This window comes from Panthera onca, chromosome X (assembly GCF_046562875.1).
Source record: "Panthera onca isolate mPanOnc1 chromosome X, mPanOnc1 haplotype 2, whole genome shotgun sequence".
Classification (NCBI taxonomy): domain Eukaryota; kingdom Metazoa; phylum Chordata; class Mammalia; order Carnivora; family Felidae; genus Panthera; species Panthera onca.
In genome coordinates, this window is record NC_138357.1 from 114,946,382 (window position 1) to 114,963,077 (window position 16,696).

At 38.8% G+C, this 16,696-nt stretch overlaps 1 protein-coding gene across 6 annotated transcripts in view; it reads right to left on the bottom strand.

Annotated features, from left to right (window-relative positions):
* CDKL5 (cyclin dependent kinase like 5) overlaps positions 1-16,696 on the bottom strand; it is a 211,637-nt gene that overhangs the window by 76,076 nt on the left and 118,865 nt on the right. For all 6 annotated transcript variants that reach the window (XM_081793077.1, XM_081793074.1, XM_081793076.1 and 3 more), the window contains exons 4-5: positions 13,496-13,541; positions 1,917-2,053 (exon numbers count right to left, since the gene is read on the bottom strand). In XM_081793077.1, the coding sequence (XP_081649203.1) occupies positions 1,917-2,053; positions 13,496-13,541 (183 nt within the window). The remainder of the gene's footprint in view (positions 1-1,916; positions 2,054-13,495; positions 13,542-16,696) is intronic.

Sequence of the window (16,696 nt, forward strand, 5' to 3'; positions counted from 1 at the left end):
AACAGATCTGTCAGAATTGCATTATTGGCAGTGAAAATGGTAAACTGCATGATTATTCTTGCAACTAAAAAATAATATAAAGAACATCCGATTTTTACAGGAATCCTTTTTCTTATAACTTTTTATAAATATCAAATTTCAGTTTAATTTTGGTAGGGAAGGTCCTTTAGGAATATACCTAAACTGACAAAGAAAAAGAAACTTTTAAGCAGATTTTGGAAAAGAAACACAAAACAGTGTTTTATTTCTATTTTAAGTTTCTTTCTTTGTTTTTGAGAGAAGGAGAGCAAGCAGGGGAGAGGCAGAGAGAGAGAATCCCAAGCAGGCTCCAAGTTGTCAGCACAGAACCTGATGCAGGACTCGAACCCACAAACTGTGAGATCATGACCTGAGCTGAAACCAAGAGCTAGACGCTTAACCAACTGAGCCACCCAGGCATCCCCATGAAACAGTGTTTTAAAATGACAAAGAAACTTGTAATACGTTTCAAGTTTTGCTTGAATTGAAATTCCTATGTATATTTATTTTCATTAGAAAAATAATTTGTAGGGGCACCTGGGTGGCTCAGTCGGTTAAGCATCTGCCTTTGGCTCAGGTCATGATCTCACAGTTCATGGGTTCAAGCCCCGCATCAGGCCCTCTGCTGTCTGCGCAGAGCCCACTTTGGATCCTCTGTCCCCCACCCCCACCCCCCACCCCCGCCCCACACTCTCTGGCCCTCCCCACTCACGCATTCTGTCTCGAAAATAAGTAAATAAAAAATTATTAAAAAGAAAAAAAAAAGAAAAAGAATTTGTAAAGGCTGAATTAATTCAAAAGCCACACTCCTGGGTCATCTTGGCAACACTGCTTTCTATTTTGTGATGATGATGGTGGTGATGACACTATCATTTATGACATAGAAGGCATCTGACAAACATAACCCTCCCCAGCCTTCATGTTCATTAGAAAGCCTCATTTTATCATGTACAAATTCCTGATTTTATCATGCAGATTCCTACAAAGACATGTACTCAAGAAGTGAAATATAATAAAAGTAGTAATTTTTAGTGTTGTTTAGCTATTAACAGGAAATCAGGAACCACATATTTATTCATCAAGGAAACCTCTAAAAGGTCCATCTGGCACCAGTCTATTCTACTCCTGTAAAGGTACTTATTTAAGTTTTGGACAATAACCAACCACTGTAGGGCAGCTACCCTCAAAGAAATTCAAAGGCCCACCTATTGATGACTGCAGCATACATTAGCCCCTAGGCCACACATCATTAAAACTGTCACTAATCATCACCAATTAAAAAAAAAAAAAAATACCAAGGCAAGTATACAGATAATTTGAACCGTGTGTGCTTTTCTTCTTTTCTCCCATGCTTCCAATTCATTATCTGTGGCCTCATCTACCTCCTCAAACCTCACCTTATGCCTCCTGGCACATCTTCTTCCCTCAAAGCCAAAGCACTGACATTTCATAAAAGGTTGCTCCATGAGCCCACTCATTCACCACCCTAGGTCTGATTTAGGCAGCCACCCTAAGCTCCCAGGCTGCCTCACACATACCTCTGTCATCTTATGCCATCACTGTCAACTACTTGTCTCTCCCTCAGAGGCCTTGCCTCGGTTTAATTTAAATAAAGTACATCTAAAAATTACCTGTTGAACACAGATTCTAAGATTTTAGAAGCCAAATCAATACACTGTGGAAATTTAAGATGATCTCTGTACAGTTAAATTGTGCAAAACCCTTCAATATATTTCAGGGCTTCTAATGATTACGGATAAAAAAATTCATTTTTAAAGTACTGAGATTATGAGTACATTGACAAATCATACTAGACAATAATACTTCCTTGAACAGTGTCAGAAATGACCCTACATAAAAGAATCAGGCAAATTCCATACTATCAATTAGTGACTTACTTTTTCAACATATTCAAACACCAAGTACAATTTCCCCCTCCGACGAAAGGCTTCCTTCAGCTCCACGATGTTTTCCTGCTTGAGAGTACGCAGCATTTTAAGCTCTCGTAAAGTCGTTTCCTTGACTTCTTCATTTTCTAGAATGTAAACAATGGTGGAGAAGAGTAAAATTAAAGCTTTCAAACCACTGTTGAAAAAATTCTAAAAACAATGAAAACATACCAATTTTACTTTCCACTTTGAGTACTTTCTGCATAAGAAGTTCAAGGATGGTCCTGCCCCTCCCCCGTTCATGCTCTGTCTCTCTCTGTCCCAAAAATAAATAAAAAACGTTGAAAAAAAAAAATTTAAAAAAAAAAAAAAGGGGCGCCTGGGTGGCGCAGTCGGTTAAGCCTCCGACTTCAGCCAGGTCACGATCTCGTGGTCCGTGAGTTCGAGCCCCGTGTCAGGCTCTGGGCCGATGGCTCGGAGCCTGGAGCCTGTTTCCGATTCTGTGTCTCCCTCTCTCTCTGCCCCTCCCCCGTTCATGCTCTGTCTCTCTCTGTCCCAAAAATAAATAAAAAACGTTGAAAAAAAAAAATTTTTAAAAAAAAGAAGTTCAAGGATGGAAGAATAAATATCACATTTTCTTGTTGAAAGGATCAAGAATTAGCCACTTAAAGAAGAAAAGGCTTACTTGACCAGCACGAACCTAATTTTCCCCTTATGTTTTCTTGTACTCCGTATTGCAGAGGGTATGTGTAAACACAGACTTACAGATACAACATATCAATCTACTGTCATTTTAATTCTAACACTTCCTACTGACAAAGGAGGAGTTGAAAAGAGTAAAAAGGAATCAATGGTATCAGTGTGCAGAGCAGCCTCTAGGCAGCATCTGTAGCAGCTGATGTTTTTAACTCTAGCCGGAAGCTTTGGCTTAAAAGAACATTTTATTTCTCCGGCTGCATGTGAGTCACCTCAGTGAGCAGAGGTCATATGCCAGGCACCCACGATGCAGCTCATAGTCAAGTTGCAGGGAATTCTAGGAGAGTCTGATCTCTCTGAACAGCAGCTGCTATAGGTTCCTGCTGTCCTCCTGTGGCATGTCCACCTGTCCATCCCAGATGGTGTAGCTGTACTGGGACGGAGAACTTATGCTGAACCAATATAGCCTTCCATATGATCAACTTCACTCACGATAACCCCCACAGGCATGGAGGAAGGACAGAAGTCACATTAACTCTAATGGATGAATTGGCAGGGGAGTAAGGAAGGTAATACTTTTCTTTTTTAGTGAGTTTTTATGATACCTTTAGATGTAGCCTGGAAATGCCAACTACCATGTTTACATATATACATATATGAATGCGTACACACACACACACACACACACACACACACACACAAGAATACAGGTTCATAATTCTTTTATCTGCAATTTCAAAAATCCATCTAAAAACTGAACACTTTCTCCAAGTGTATGGCAAATCTCTTTAGAGGTAAAACCTAAACTGACATGAGAACACCTAGTCTTTGTTTATCCCACTTAGTAAGAACATTCAGGTGCTTGCTTCAGAAATAGTGTCTTACTGGGGCGCCTGGGTGGCTCAGTCAGTTAAGCGTCCAACTTCAGCTCAGGTCATGATTTCATGGTTCGTGAGTTCAAGCCCCACGTCAGGCTCTGTGCTGACATCTCAGAGCCTGGAGCCTGCTTCAGATTCTGTGTCTCCCTCTCTCTCTGCCCCTCCCCCCACTAATATTCTGTCTCTCTCTCAAAAAATGAATAAACATTAATAATAAAAGAAACAGCATCTTATTACAGGGTGCTAAAGTAGCATGCCATATTTCCATTCCAAAACCCGGAAGTTGTGAATTCTAAAACACATTTGTCTCCAACATTTGGGGTCAGAGTCAAAATCCTAGCTTGAGAATCCAAGTTTTATGACCCTCAGGTTCAGGTATATCCAACCTCCTTCAGGTTCAGGGAAGAAGAAAATGAGAGTTTGGGGATGAGGATGAGAAAGATTAAAATGCCTTCTAAGAAGAAATGCCTCCTAAAGCAAGGTACACAAGAGGGAAAAGGCTGATGGGGCTAAATGGGGAGAGAAGATTCTAAATTAGGTGCCAGGAGTACTTCTCAGATTATTTTCTATCCCAGCCTATCTCCCAGCCCCCATTCAAACGGAGTTTAAAGAATCAAGAGACTGTAATAAACGCAAGGGCTTTGTAGCATGAGAGTATCTGTAATAAACAGGGAACAGAAAGTCAACACTCCTTTGTGAACTGGTTACACAAGTGAAATATTCTCCCTACTTCACACACACACACACACACACACACACAAACACAACTGTTGGGGAGCCCTGGAGCACAGATTAGGAAAGGACACAGAAAGATACTATCAGAAAGCAAGAAGTAGCAGTAGGATAGGTTGACAGTGGCATAAGCAGTGAGCCAGCCCAGCCAACATCAGGAGGGGGGGCGACTGGGAACTAGGGACTCACAGGGCCCCCATGAGGGGAAAAGAGTATGACACCACGGGGGTCACCTGGCAGTAGGGGGAATGTGAGCAGGGGACCTCCCAAAGTGGCTTACAGGAATGTGGTGGGACAGAGGTCCAGCTGTTCTGCAAAATGGGGCTGAGCCAGATAAGTGGTATTTGGTGACTTTTAGAATTACTAAAACACTAACAGCCTTTAGTCTTATGAGGAAGGCTACCCCATCTGGGTTACTTTTGAGACTGAGATAATCAAACCAAAGTTCACCTATCTCTAAGACACAGAATGCCACAAAGGTCTCGATACAAAGCAAATGATCTTCTAACAAGGAGATAATCCAATACAAATATAGTGATTACTCACAACCTGGTTCCTGTCTGCTTTTCCATTCCCCATTTCATATCCTTCCCACCTCCCCCCCCACCCCACATTAGTCTTTCAGTTCTCCAAATAGCCCCAACTTAGTTATTTCAACCTTAGGGCCTTTTAACTTGTTCCCTCTGCTTGGAACTCTCATTCTACAACCCAGACTCCTTACAGGGCTGGCTCTTCTTCAGGATTCAGTTTGAACAGCACTCCTCACAAGCATCGCCCAGATCACTAAACCAAAGCAGGCTTCCACCCCTATTATTCCTTACCACACTGAACCTATTCTTTTGCAGACCAAGAGCTGCTATTCTTTCTGTTAAACCAAGAGCTCTAGGAGGAGAGGCCTAAGTTCTGCTGTTCAACAATACACACTCAACCACCTAGGACTGCGCCCGGCACAAAGAAGGGATCAATAAATACTTCTGACACAAACACGTCCACTGATGTCACGAGGAAATCTTCACTCCTATGTGGCTAGCCCTCATTCACTTAAGACGTGGGAAGCAGCGATGTGATGGCAAACAAGAGGCACTTTCCCTCTCAGTTTTGAGTACGGTACTTTCAATCTTCTCTCTGGAACGTTGAGAGGGCAGCTTTTCGGGCAGTAAGACAAACCAAATTTCTTTTTCCCTATATACCACTATGCCTGGTTGTCTTCTACAATATGTGATTATAAAAAATGGGGCTCCAGAAAACTTAAAGTACTAAAAAGGGTCACGAACACATATATATTTAACCATTCATTAATAACATCCGTAAGCTATACTGGAGCTGGGTACAAAAAAATGTTGCAACCAGGTCAAAAGTAAATACAGCTGGTGTATCTTTTCTAGTCAACTGCTTGGTGAATTCCTGGCACTCGAAAAGCAACTGAAAAAAGAGAGCTTTGAATTATTAGCAACTTGTGGCGATTTTACTTTGCTAACAGATAAAGCTACCTCAGAATGGCTGAAGTAGAATGGTTTTAGAAGAAGGAACACTGGAGTAGGATTTGGGAGACCTAGAGTTTGGATCCCATTAAATAACCAACACTGTGACATATGATGTTGGGCAAGCCACTTAACTTTTCATTCATAAAATAACAAAATAAATGGGCACACTCCCCGTCCACACACGCCCTAAAAAATCCCATGGCTTTTTCCAAATCTAATAACCAATGATTTCTTTCCATTAAAATCTCATTGATTACGAGCCTAAACCTCACCGAATTTTGATGCTTTGTTATATAGACATCATTCAAATCTATACTGACTCTACGTAAAAATGGCTAGAGAGAAAAGAGAAATTAATCTTGAAAAAGAAATTCACAAAACCACTTAGCATGTGGGGCCAAAACCACCTCATTTGAGCTGCCTATCTTTTTTTAGGAAATGAAGGCTTTACTCTAATTTATGCCTGTCATAGATATCCAAAGTTGAGGTAAGCACTTCAGCACTAAGAATGTAATGAATGGGAACAGGCAGGAAGCGGAATTATTAATTCCCTAAGTGCAAGTAAAATGCACACTCTTCATTACTTGGTATATCCTATCATTTTTGTTTCTCTAAGTACTTTTAAGGTTCCTGGCTTACCCTGTACTTTGATGAAATTGCAGCACTAAACGATCGGATGATGAAGAAAAGGAATATACTTTCCACTTACACATGCTTCTCACCTCAGAGGTTCAGAAAGTAGCCAAGCTCTTTAGTGAGGCAATTTTTTAAAGGTGCTGGCACAGCCTACTCAAGTGAGCACAAAAATCCCTGCCTTCCAGTTGAGATAATCCTGTGGATTCTTTACATAGGCAAGGCTCCTCCAGTTTACAAATGAAGAACCCAAGTCTATAAAGAATAGCTTCCTCGGGGTGAGGGAAGGGAATGCCACACTAAGTGGAACAAAGGGACACAGGCAACACGGTGGATGGTAGTGAGCAAGCTTTAGAGAGTCAGTCGAACACCCAGGTCCGGGTCTACACTCTGCTACTGCTGAGCTGAGTGGCAAAGCAGCATGGTATGGATGGAAGAAAAACTCAAAGATCCTGAGGCCTGCATCTTTCCCAGTTAATCACATACTAACTGTACAGCTTTGGACCGTGGGTTCCTTGGCTATAAACAGAAATTGGGCTTCTACTAGAGGATTCGAAGGTCCTTGCAGCTCTAAGACCTGGTGCATCCGAGCAAGTCCTGCTTATGTGCATGCTAATGGGCTTGGTCGTCAGTTTCCACTGAGGGTGTTTACCTTAGTACAGGCAGCAAGTCTGACAATGTTACATACATTTTTTTGACTGATGATTAAATGGCAGGGTAGAAGAAGGACGTTAAGTAAGAAAAAAAAACAAAGAACTAACCCGCTTTTAGCTTGCCAGTTAGGCAAGTTAACACACTAAGAATCAAGAGGGGAGATTCACAAAAAAAAAAAAAAAAAAAAAAAAAAGAAGGGAGATTCACTAAAGTTAAAAGAAAAACAATTTTTAAGAAAAAAAAGTCACAGGAGCAAAAGTAATGCAAAGTAAGTAATAAAAAGAGAAAAACCTAAAGATGAACAGAAACTCTATTGTAACTCTATTTTTAAAGAACTGTGGGCTTGGAAAAGAAACCCAGAAATAGCTGTAACCTACTTTATGAAATCATAAACCTGACATTCTTGTATAGACAAAGAGGCCCCCCAAAATGGACCTTTAAACAGGTACAATGGGAGGGGGAAAAAAAGCCAACCCATCCTTGTACAAAATCATCAGGATACCATAAGGGTTGCCCTGACTGAAGAAGGAATACCAACAAGAGGGCGATTAACACGGCCAAGGGGGTTTGAATGGTGGTGCCGCTATCATATATACTAAAAAAGATGAATTCAGCAGAGACTGGGTAGAGCACAATGGAAATGTATTACATTATGAAGGGTGCAAATGTTCATCAAATCCTAGAAGAACCCCTGAAGCTTGAAGAGATCCATTTTGGACATTAAAAGAAAGTCTGGTGAAATCATGACTAGCCAGAATGTTCAAGCTTAGTTAATTGAATTCTGTTTAACCAAAGGTGGGAAAATTTGTTTCAAGGCCTCTCCTACAGAGAAATCAAGTTCTTGAATTTAAGGAGCAAAGACTATGAGCTCTTGTTTTATACCATTATGCAAAAATGTGACCAGAATTCCCTCAATCCAGAAATCAGGATAGAGCTTTCTAATGTCTGAGTAGAAATAAGGATGAAATAAATTGGAGGAAAGAATGGATGACCAATTACACATTCTCTCATGTTTAAACAGAATATGTCCGGGGCACCTGGGTGGCTCAGTCGGTTAAGCGTCCGACTTCGGCTCAGGTCATGATCTCACGGTTCGTGAGTTCAAGCCCCGCGTCAGGCTCTGTGCTGACTGCTCAGAGCCTGGAGCCTGTTTCGGATTCTGTGTCTCCCTCTCTCTCTGACCCTCCCCCGTTCATGCTCTGTCTCTGTCTCAAAAATAAATAAACGTTAAAAAAAATTTTTTTAAATAAAAATAGAAAGAATATGTCCATTCCAAGAGAAAAAAGTATTTATTTACAGAAAAGATAAACAGCAGGATATGAAATGCAAGCCTTTTAATTTGATATAAAAGCAGAGATACAACCTAAATTCCATCTTAACTGTGGACTGCTATACAGCTCCCTGAGAATCAGCCTCCTTGCCATGTAACAAGTAGGGAGGATCCCTCCTCACCCCATCACCCGTACTTTTAGGAAAAGACTGAAAGTCCTAAGAAGCAAAAGATGTTGTCACACCAGAAGATGCAAATATACGTCAAAAATAAATCCTAGGGGCGCCTGGGTGGCTCAGTCAGTTGAGTGTCCGACTTTGGCTCAGGTCATGATCTCGTGGTTTATGGGTTCGAGCCCCGCATCAGGCTCTGTGCTGACAGCTTGGAGCCTGGAGCCTGTGTCAGATTCTGTGTCCCCCTCTCTCTATGCCCTACCCCTGCTTGTGCTCTGTCTCTGTCTTTCAAAAATGAATAAACATTAAAAAAATTTTTTTAAATAAAAGATAAATCCTAGATCACAGGACCTCCTCAAGTAAAGGATGAGCAGACAACATTTTTAACTCTTGTTCACTCAAATCTATCTTTTCTAAATCACTGCTCTTGGATTATTTAATAAATTGAGGATGACAGACATTTGTACACGTGTGCGCATGAGAATGCTGGTCCAACAGTGACAGAAGATTATCATTCGGACATCTAATCTCATTGTAGAGAATTGTAGTTATAGGAAGGGGAGATGAATTAGGCTAAATCTATCATTATACATAGTCCAAGATGTATCTTTTAACTAAATAATCTCTAGTACCTTTTTAGTCTGGGGTCATTTTTCTCTTCTCAGAAAACCCAAATACTGAATAGAACTAATCCTTTGAAGACTTCTGGTTGGTTAGGTGTTTATAGTTAATGTTTCTCTGTGAGAACTTACATTAATAGACAAACTCATAATACTATATCACTCAGGGTATCATTAAGAATTCATTATCTGAAACTCTGCATTTATAATGATGTATAAAGAAGCAAAAGTCAGGGCGCCTGGGTGGCTCAGTTGGTTAAGCGTCCAACTTCGGCTCAGGTCATGATCGCACGGTTCATGAGTTCAAGCCCCGCATCAGGCTCTGTGCTGACAGCTCAGAGCCTGGAGACTGCTTCGGATTCTGTGTCTCCCTCTCTCTCTCTGCCCCTCCCCCACTCCCTCTGTCTCTCTGTCTCTCTGTCTGTCTCTCTCTCAAAAATACAAACATTTTTTAAAAATATTTTTTAAAAGCAGCAAAAGTCAATAAAAACAAAAAACTATTAACTAATGAAGTGATCTCAGATAAAAGTGTCATCACTCACACAGTACTCATTTTTAACATGAGGTTTTAATCCCTACCCAGTATGTAGGAGAATCATAGACAAAAGATATGGATAAATGATTGTTAGAGTTCTAATAGCTAACAACTAGAGAGCAAAATACTGACAAGGATGTAGTCAGAAAGACAGGGACATACAAAAATAAAGATAAAACTGACAAAGTTTTTTGTATATTTTTTAATAAGCCTCTTTTTATCATTATGAAAGTCATTCATTGTCCTAGCCTATAATTTTACTGCAAAAATTACCCCTCCCTCAAAAAAGTTAACACTGGATTCTTTTTTCTAAGAAATAGCTATTATAATCTAAATTGTGTTAACTATAAAATGAAGTAAACATATTTTCATAATTTTTGTTCCATTTTCTCAACTTAAAAGTCCCAATCTAACCTTTTATTTACTATTTAAGGTTAGTTCCCATTTTAGGTAGTGATCTATTATCCTGGGATAACAAGGACAGCTTGAACAAAATACTGGTCCTACCTTACGTAGTTTCAAAAACATTTTATAAAAATGTGTTGAAATATTTACAAATTTAACAAGAAAATAGGACATGATCATAATCTTTTAAAGCTAACAGAAGGTAATATATACTCATAAAATATCCCTTCATATCATCAGTACGAGAATACTGGATTAGCTTGAGTGCAAATCAGACCAAGTTCAGATCCTATTTCAGTGTAACAATGTTTTTACAGGATTATGTCATGACCTTCACAAAAATTTTTAAACACTGGGTTTAGAAGGGTCATATAATATCAACAGAATATTTTCAGAGAAACTAATAAAAGAGATTAATGAGAGCTATATGACATTAAGGATATTCTGATGAAACTCTACTTTTTATTAGAATTTTCCTGATTGAAATTTAAGGTGATAGAATGGTTCAGAATTAAGTGGTTTACATAGGGGTTGAATGGACATTCTCATCTGTGCTAAACTATCTATATACACTTCACATTCCAAAAGGATTGTTCACCACACACATTCCATTAAGCAAGATTCTACTCAGGTAGTGGGGTGCCTGGGTGCCTTAGTCAGTTACGCGTCAACTCTTGGTTTCAGCTCAGTCAAGATTGCATAGTTTCTAAGTTCAAGTCCTGCCTTGGGCTCTGTGCTGACAGCAGCACAGAGCCTGCTTGGGATTTCTCTCTCCTTCTCTCTGTTCTTCCGGTTTGCCTTCTTGCTCTCTCTCAAAACAAACAAACAAACAAACAAACAACTATTTAAAAAAGCTCTTGCTTCCATGTTAACAAAAAAAAAAAAAAAAAAAAAAAGATTCTACTCAGGCAGGAGGGAAAGAGTTAAGACAGAACAGAGAGTATGATATCTCCCAGGGAGAGCTAGAAACAGTTGAAAAGTGTGCCTAGAATAGAACTGGAACTAAAAAGTTATGAATAATTGCATGTCTTTAGATTCTATCACAGTAATGTTTAGGAAGTATCCAGAAGTATATATGGGCGTACCTACAAAGGTGTCCATCTGCAAGGCGGATGGGTGACAAGGCTGCAATGCCTGTAAGGTATGGTAACTGATAATGGTCTGGCAGAGAGGAGGGTAGAGGGGATTCATGCTTTGTCAGTGCACAGAAATAAGGGCTGATCAAATGTTTCCTATAATGTCTACACTATTCATACATTCCCAGGATACCACAGCTAGAAACAATGTCTCTTGCCTCAAAATTAAACAAATTCATTCAGGCACTGACTGCTTTCTACTCTGTTTTACTGCTATTTACTTACAGGTCTTAATTCTACTAAGCTTCTTGAAATCACCCTGATTTATTCTTCAGGGCTTTCATAGCACCTGTCTCAGGGCTCAATACATTTAAACAGATGTTATTGATTACCACTCTGAAGGTATCATCACAACAGGTACAAACACATTGTTTAACTGAAGCTAAGAAATGGTATGAACAGAACAGAGATTGTGAAGAATATGGCAGGTTTTTTTTTTCTTTAAAGCAATGGCATACGTGGCCTAGTTTGTACTGCTTTTCAAAAACTTCATGACAATTATTATTTTTGGTGGTTAACTGATGCTTGACGACGTGCCTTACAAGATGAATGCACAGCCAGAAGTCTTTACATGAAGGCAAAGGTTATGCTTTGATCTACTGTTGCAACCACTCTTTTTAGTAGATCACCATTTGTCTCTTGGACACCTGTGGTTAGCCCAAAGCCACTGCTCAAAGAGCTCATTTCCAATGGTCTCAGAGTGGACTGGCCTGGGGCTATTGCTTCCTGTCAGACTACAGGTATATCCTTTGAAGCAGGTCCCCCCCCCCCCCCCCACTTTAGAACAAGCTAAAAGCTTTTTTTATTGCATTCTCTTTAAGGCTGGCAAGACAACGGCTGCTAAGGTTTCCCAGATGATATGCGTATGCTCCACATAACCAGCACATCAGAGTTGGGATATATCAAATACTACTGAATCTACCCCAGGACCTTGTTAGTGAGCCCTTTTTGTTATTTAATGTTCGCTAAGTGTCTAAAGTATGGGTGATGAAACTGTTCACAAATATAGAGGCTTACAGTGTGTAGTCAATGTGTGCTGATAAAGGTAGGCTATGACTGCCATTGTCATACTTCCAATTTGATACGAAAGTTAATGCTATGCTAGTGCCTCTTACCCTGGGGCACTATTTTCCACAAGGCAGGTTATGATTCAGTGGTAAAATCGATGTTATCTGATGCCACAAATAGGCATTTATGTGAATTTATATGAGCAGGAAACAACAAAAAATGAAGAACCTCCCATTAGTAAAATAGTTTTATGACACTTTTACTTCAGTTATATATAGGACATTATGTATGTGGATACTGGATTAGGATGTAAAAAAAAATATTTCTGTGGATCTCTGTAGGAAGAAAATTGGCAAAATGCTGCCTAGAGCTTCTCAAAGGCCATGCATGTCTTCGTGGTAAGTTTTTCTACTAGGCTATCCTTAGATGGCCAATAATCTAGATTTAAAACCTAATCAACTACTGAAATGTTTTATTTATTTATATTTTGTACATTTTTTTTTAAGTGCTTTATTTAAAATTTTCTTGCCCAGCATAGGGTAACTTTTTTAACATTTCTTTCTTTTTTAAAGTTTACGTATGTATTCTGAGAGAGAGAGCTCACGTGCATGTCCATGCAAGCTGGGGAGGGCCAGAGAGAGCGGGTGAGAGAGAATCCCAAGCAGGCTCTGTGATGTCAGCGCAGAGCCCCAGCACAAGGCTTGATCCCACAAACTGTGAGATCATGACCTGAGCCAAAATCAAGAGTCAGACGCTTAAACAACTGAGCCACCCAGGTGCCCCAGCATAGGGTAATTTTAGTACTCCATCTGAAATGGTCTGGACATGTGACCAAGGACCCCAACTACGGTATTTCTTCTTGAAAAGCTTTTATTCTTCCAATGAGTCATTTTAAATACAAAATCACTTTCTTGATACCATTTACATACTACTTATCCTTGTATTTCTAACTAAGAACTGAAGATCATAGTAATCAATACCAAAGCCCTTCACACAGCCCTTCCTACTTATGTGAACTCACAAAAATATTTATTTCAAATCAGTTTTCTCATTTTAATAATATTTATAAATAGCATGCCTTCTACCTAGCATTTGAAGCAAGATTTCCAGTGCTGACTGTACCTTAAAATACATAAATTTTCTAATATCATGAGATTTGATTTACACAGAAAGAGCTAGATGTTTCAAAGCAAAGCATGATAATAAATATGCTATATTCACTTTCTGAGATGCAGATGTTAAAATTTCAGGAACAAAGGCTAATCAGCTAGATCCCATCTCTTCTACATTCTGTTCACAAGGACTAAACAACAAAAAGACAGATACACACACACACACACACACACACACACACACACGTATACCTTCACTGTCCTTGAATTTCTTGATTGCCACAATTTCATGTGTTTCCTGCAAAGGAAAAAAGAGGCAGAAAGTCATTCCTCAGTGTTTTTGAAACTGGGAATCCCATTGGTGTCGGGGTATATTTGGAGACTGAGGGCAAGAAACCAGAGAGTAAAAAAAAAAATCCTCTTCTTTCCCAGCCCCTCATTTCCTGGTTCCAAAACTCTCTTTCTAAGCACCCTGCAGACATTGTCAGAGAAGGGAAAAATAAAGGGAGAGAGAAGGGAACCGAGAGCAGAGATGGCAATTGACCATGAATAAACCATAAGTGTTAATGTCTGGACGCTAAAAAAAAGTGCCAGGATGACTGATATGATATAATATTTACCATCATCTGTAGTTCCTTCTGAAACTCAGGGGCACATTTTAATTAGGCTTCTATAGCAAAGAAAAGGCTTCTACAATACTTGGTAGTTGCGGGTAACAGAGTTCCCCTTCTAAGTCTCCGCCCTTCACTTTACTTTTCCTAACAAGCCTAGTTCCCCAGTTCTTCTCTATGGATAGTCATTTCAAACCCAAAGAGAGACAAACATCTGCTGCCAAATACCAATCACTACCCCCACTCTTGCCTTTATTTCCTTCTCCTGAACACAAGTGGGTTGTGAGCAAAACCCCACTTTAAACGGAAACATTGCAAAAAAATTTTTGTGTGTCTTTTTTGGTTGGAGAAGAAAATGAAGGCTGGAAAGGAAATGAAAATGCTCAGAGCTAAGTACCACGAGGTTAAATAACTCATGTCTTATTCTGGTCTAAAAAAGGAATAAAAAAGCTTTTGGCAAAATAATATATACATTCTTCAAAGCCAATATGTTATAAAGAAAGGTCTTCTGAATGACTCAGGTCTGCTCTTTTGTACTCTAAGTGGCTATACTTTCAGATCTGTAGGAGCAAATCTTTTAATAAAAGATTGTCACTGCATCAAAACAAAGTCTTTACAAATGCATGCACTAGCAGGCAATAACCAACAAGGTACAAGGTATAAGGGAAAGAACACGCCCTATTGGGAAACTGCTCCCGGCACAAAGAAAGAGGTAGCACTATACACGCATTCAGGGAGAGTCAAAATGCTCGCATTGCAGGGCAGAGTTCTTCCAGGTCATGCTTCATCCTATACTGCACTCTAAATGGAGACCCACAGGCATCCTTTTGCTGCATCCTAAGTATTACCTTTGTCTGATTTTATAAAAGGTCTCACTTAGTTCAAATCATGATAGGACTACAAATTTAAATTGACAACGAACTTATTTACATCACCTTGAAGAAAGAAATGCATTAATTTCTGGCATCTCATAAATAGAATTCACTGTACAAAAGTTACTCTTTCACCAATATCATGGAAATCCTCTCAACTCTCTCTCTCTTCCTCCCTCTCACTCACTCACTCACTCAATACAGTTTATATATTTACTTAAAGAATGAAGCCAAAGAGATGAAGCTTTCTATATAAAATCACTTCGATGTCTGGTGGAAACTTACATGCACTTAAGAGCAGAAGGTGCTGGAAAGAAATTTAACATTTCACTTTTATTCAAACTGCTTATAAAAATAATGTAAACTCATTACAGAAAACCTAAAATATAAAAGGCATAAAACCCTTGCTAGTATTTTGGTTTGTATTCTTCCAGTAAAGTTTTCTCAAATTGGAATTGTAATATTGTATATGGTGTTACATGTTGCTTTTATTTCACTTGATATTGCATGAGGTACATTTTAACCTGTCATTGAATAATTTTTAAAACCATCATTTTTAATGTATCGTTATTTAACTGTTTGGTCAATGAACATACTTTAACATCTGCTTCTTTATTTTTCATAGAGTAAATTCGGCGGGTGATATAACTGGGTCAAATGGTATGAACATTAAAGGCTCCTGATACTGCCAAAACTGATATCCAAAATATATCATTTCACAGATCATTTCAGCAGTATATAAGAATACCCATCCTATGACCACAGCTAACAGTAAATACACAGTAAATACAATCATTGAAAAAAGTCTTTAGACATCAGTGAGGTCAGAAGTTTCCTTCTATCAACTGGTAAGTGAAAAAAGGTCTACTAAAGTTACTATTTTTCTTGTTGATTCATGGATGAGAACCTGTTGCCAAATTTTGTTACAAATATTTTCCCTAGACTAACGTGATCATTGAATTATTTAGGGCTTGGTTGTTGTTGAATATAACTTATTATTACAGTCACATTTATTGATATATGCCTTTATGTCCACTACTTTTGTGTTCAAAGTCCTTACTCAGCCTGAATATGGTTAATATTCATCCACAGTTATGTCTCAATATTCTAATGATTTAATTTCTTTCCTTAAGTCTTTATCCACCTATAATTTATTTAATCCACCTGTAATTTAACATAGTGAGGGAATCTATATTCAACAGAATTCTAAATACTGAATCAATTTTCCCAATACTCTTTACCATGAATTTTTAGTTCTTTGTTGTTTCCTAGCATTCTTACATATATGCTCTAGATTTTCTTTCAGAGCTTTCTAGTCTAGTCTATACTATTGATCTGTTGATTCTTATATCAGAACCAATTTAGATTGTTGTGACCTGAAACTGTTTTAAATTAATCTGGGATTATAGACCCTGGTTCTTCTTTTACCATTTTGTTAAATTTATTTTTGAGAATAGATTTTGGCTGTTGTATTTAATTTGTAATTATACACACATGAGCTATTATATGTAATCTGTATTTCTTTACATATTTTATTAGCTTCAACCTTTACCTCCGGTCCTTTTCTACTGTGGTTTTCACACTTGTTTAGAGCTCAATTTGCATGAAGATTCTGCTCAGTGTGCATCTTTGAGTAGCTTTCTGAGGAAAGTCATGACATATGTCCAAGTTCTCTCACACACGAATGGCAACTTGGCAGGCACAGAATTCCTGGGAAGGCGACCTTACGTTCTCCACCATCTTCGGGGTCCCTATAAAATCTTATGCACTGCAAAGCCCTGCAAAGTGCCATGCACATCACAGACATTGTACGTTTGTACATTTATTAAAGCAACTTTCCAGCACATAGGAGTAAAAAGTCTCTAACAAAATCCATGTACTTCTTCTCCATACACTTTCTTCTTACAAGAAGAAGAAAATAAAGTCAGGAGCCAATTTGATTTTTAACATAGATAACTTTGTTTCTGCCT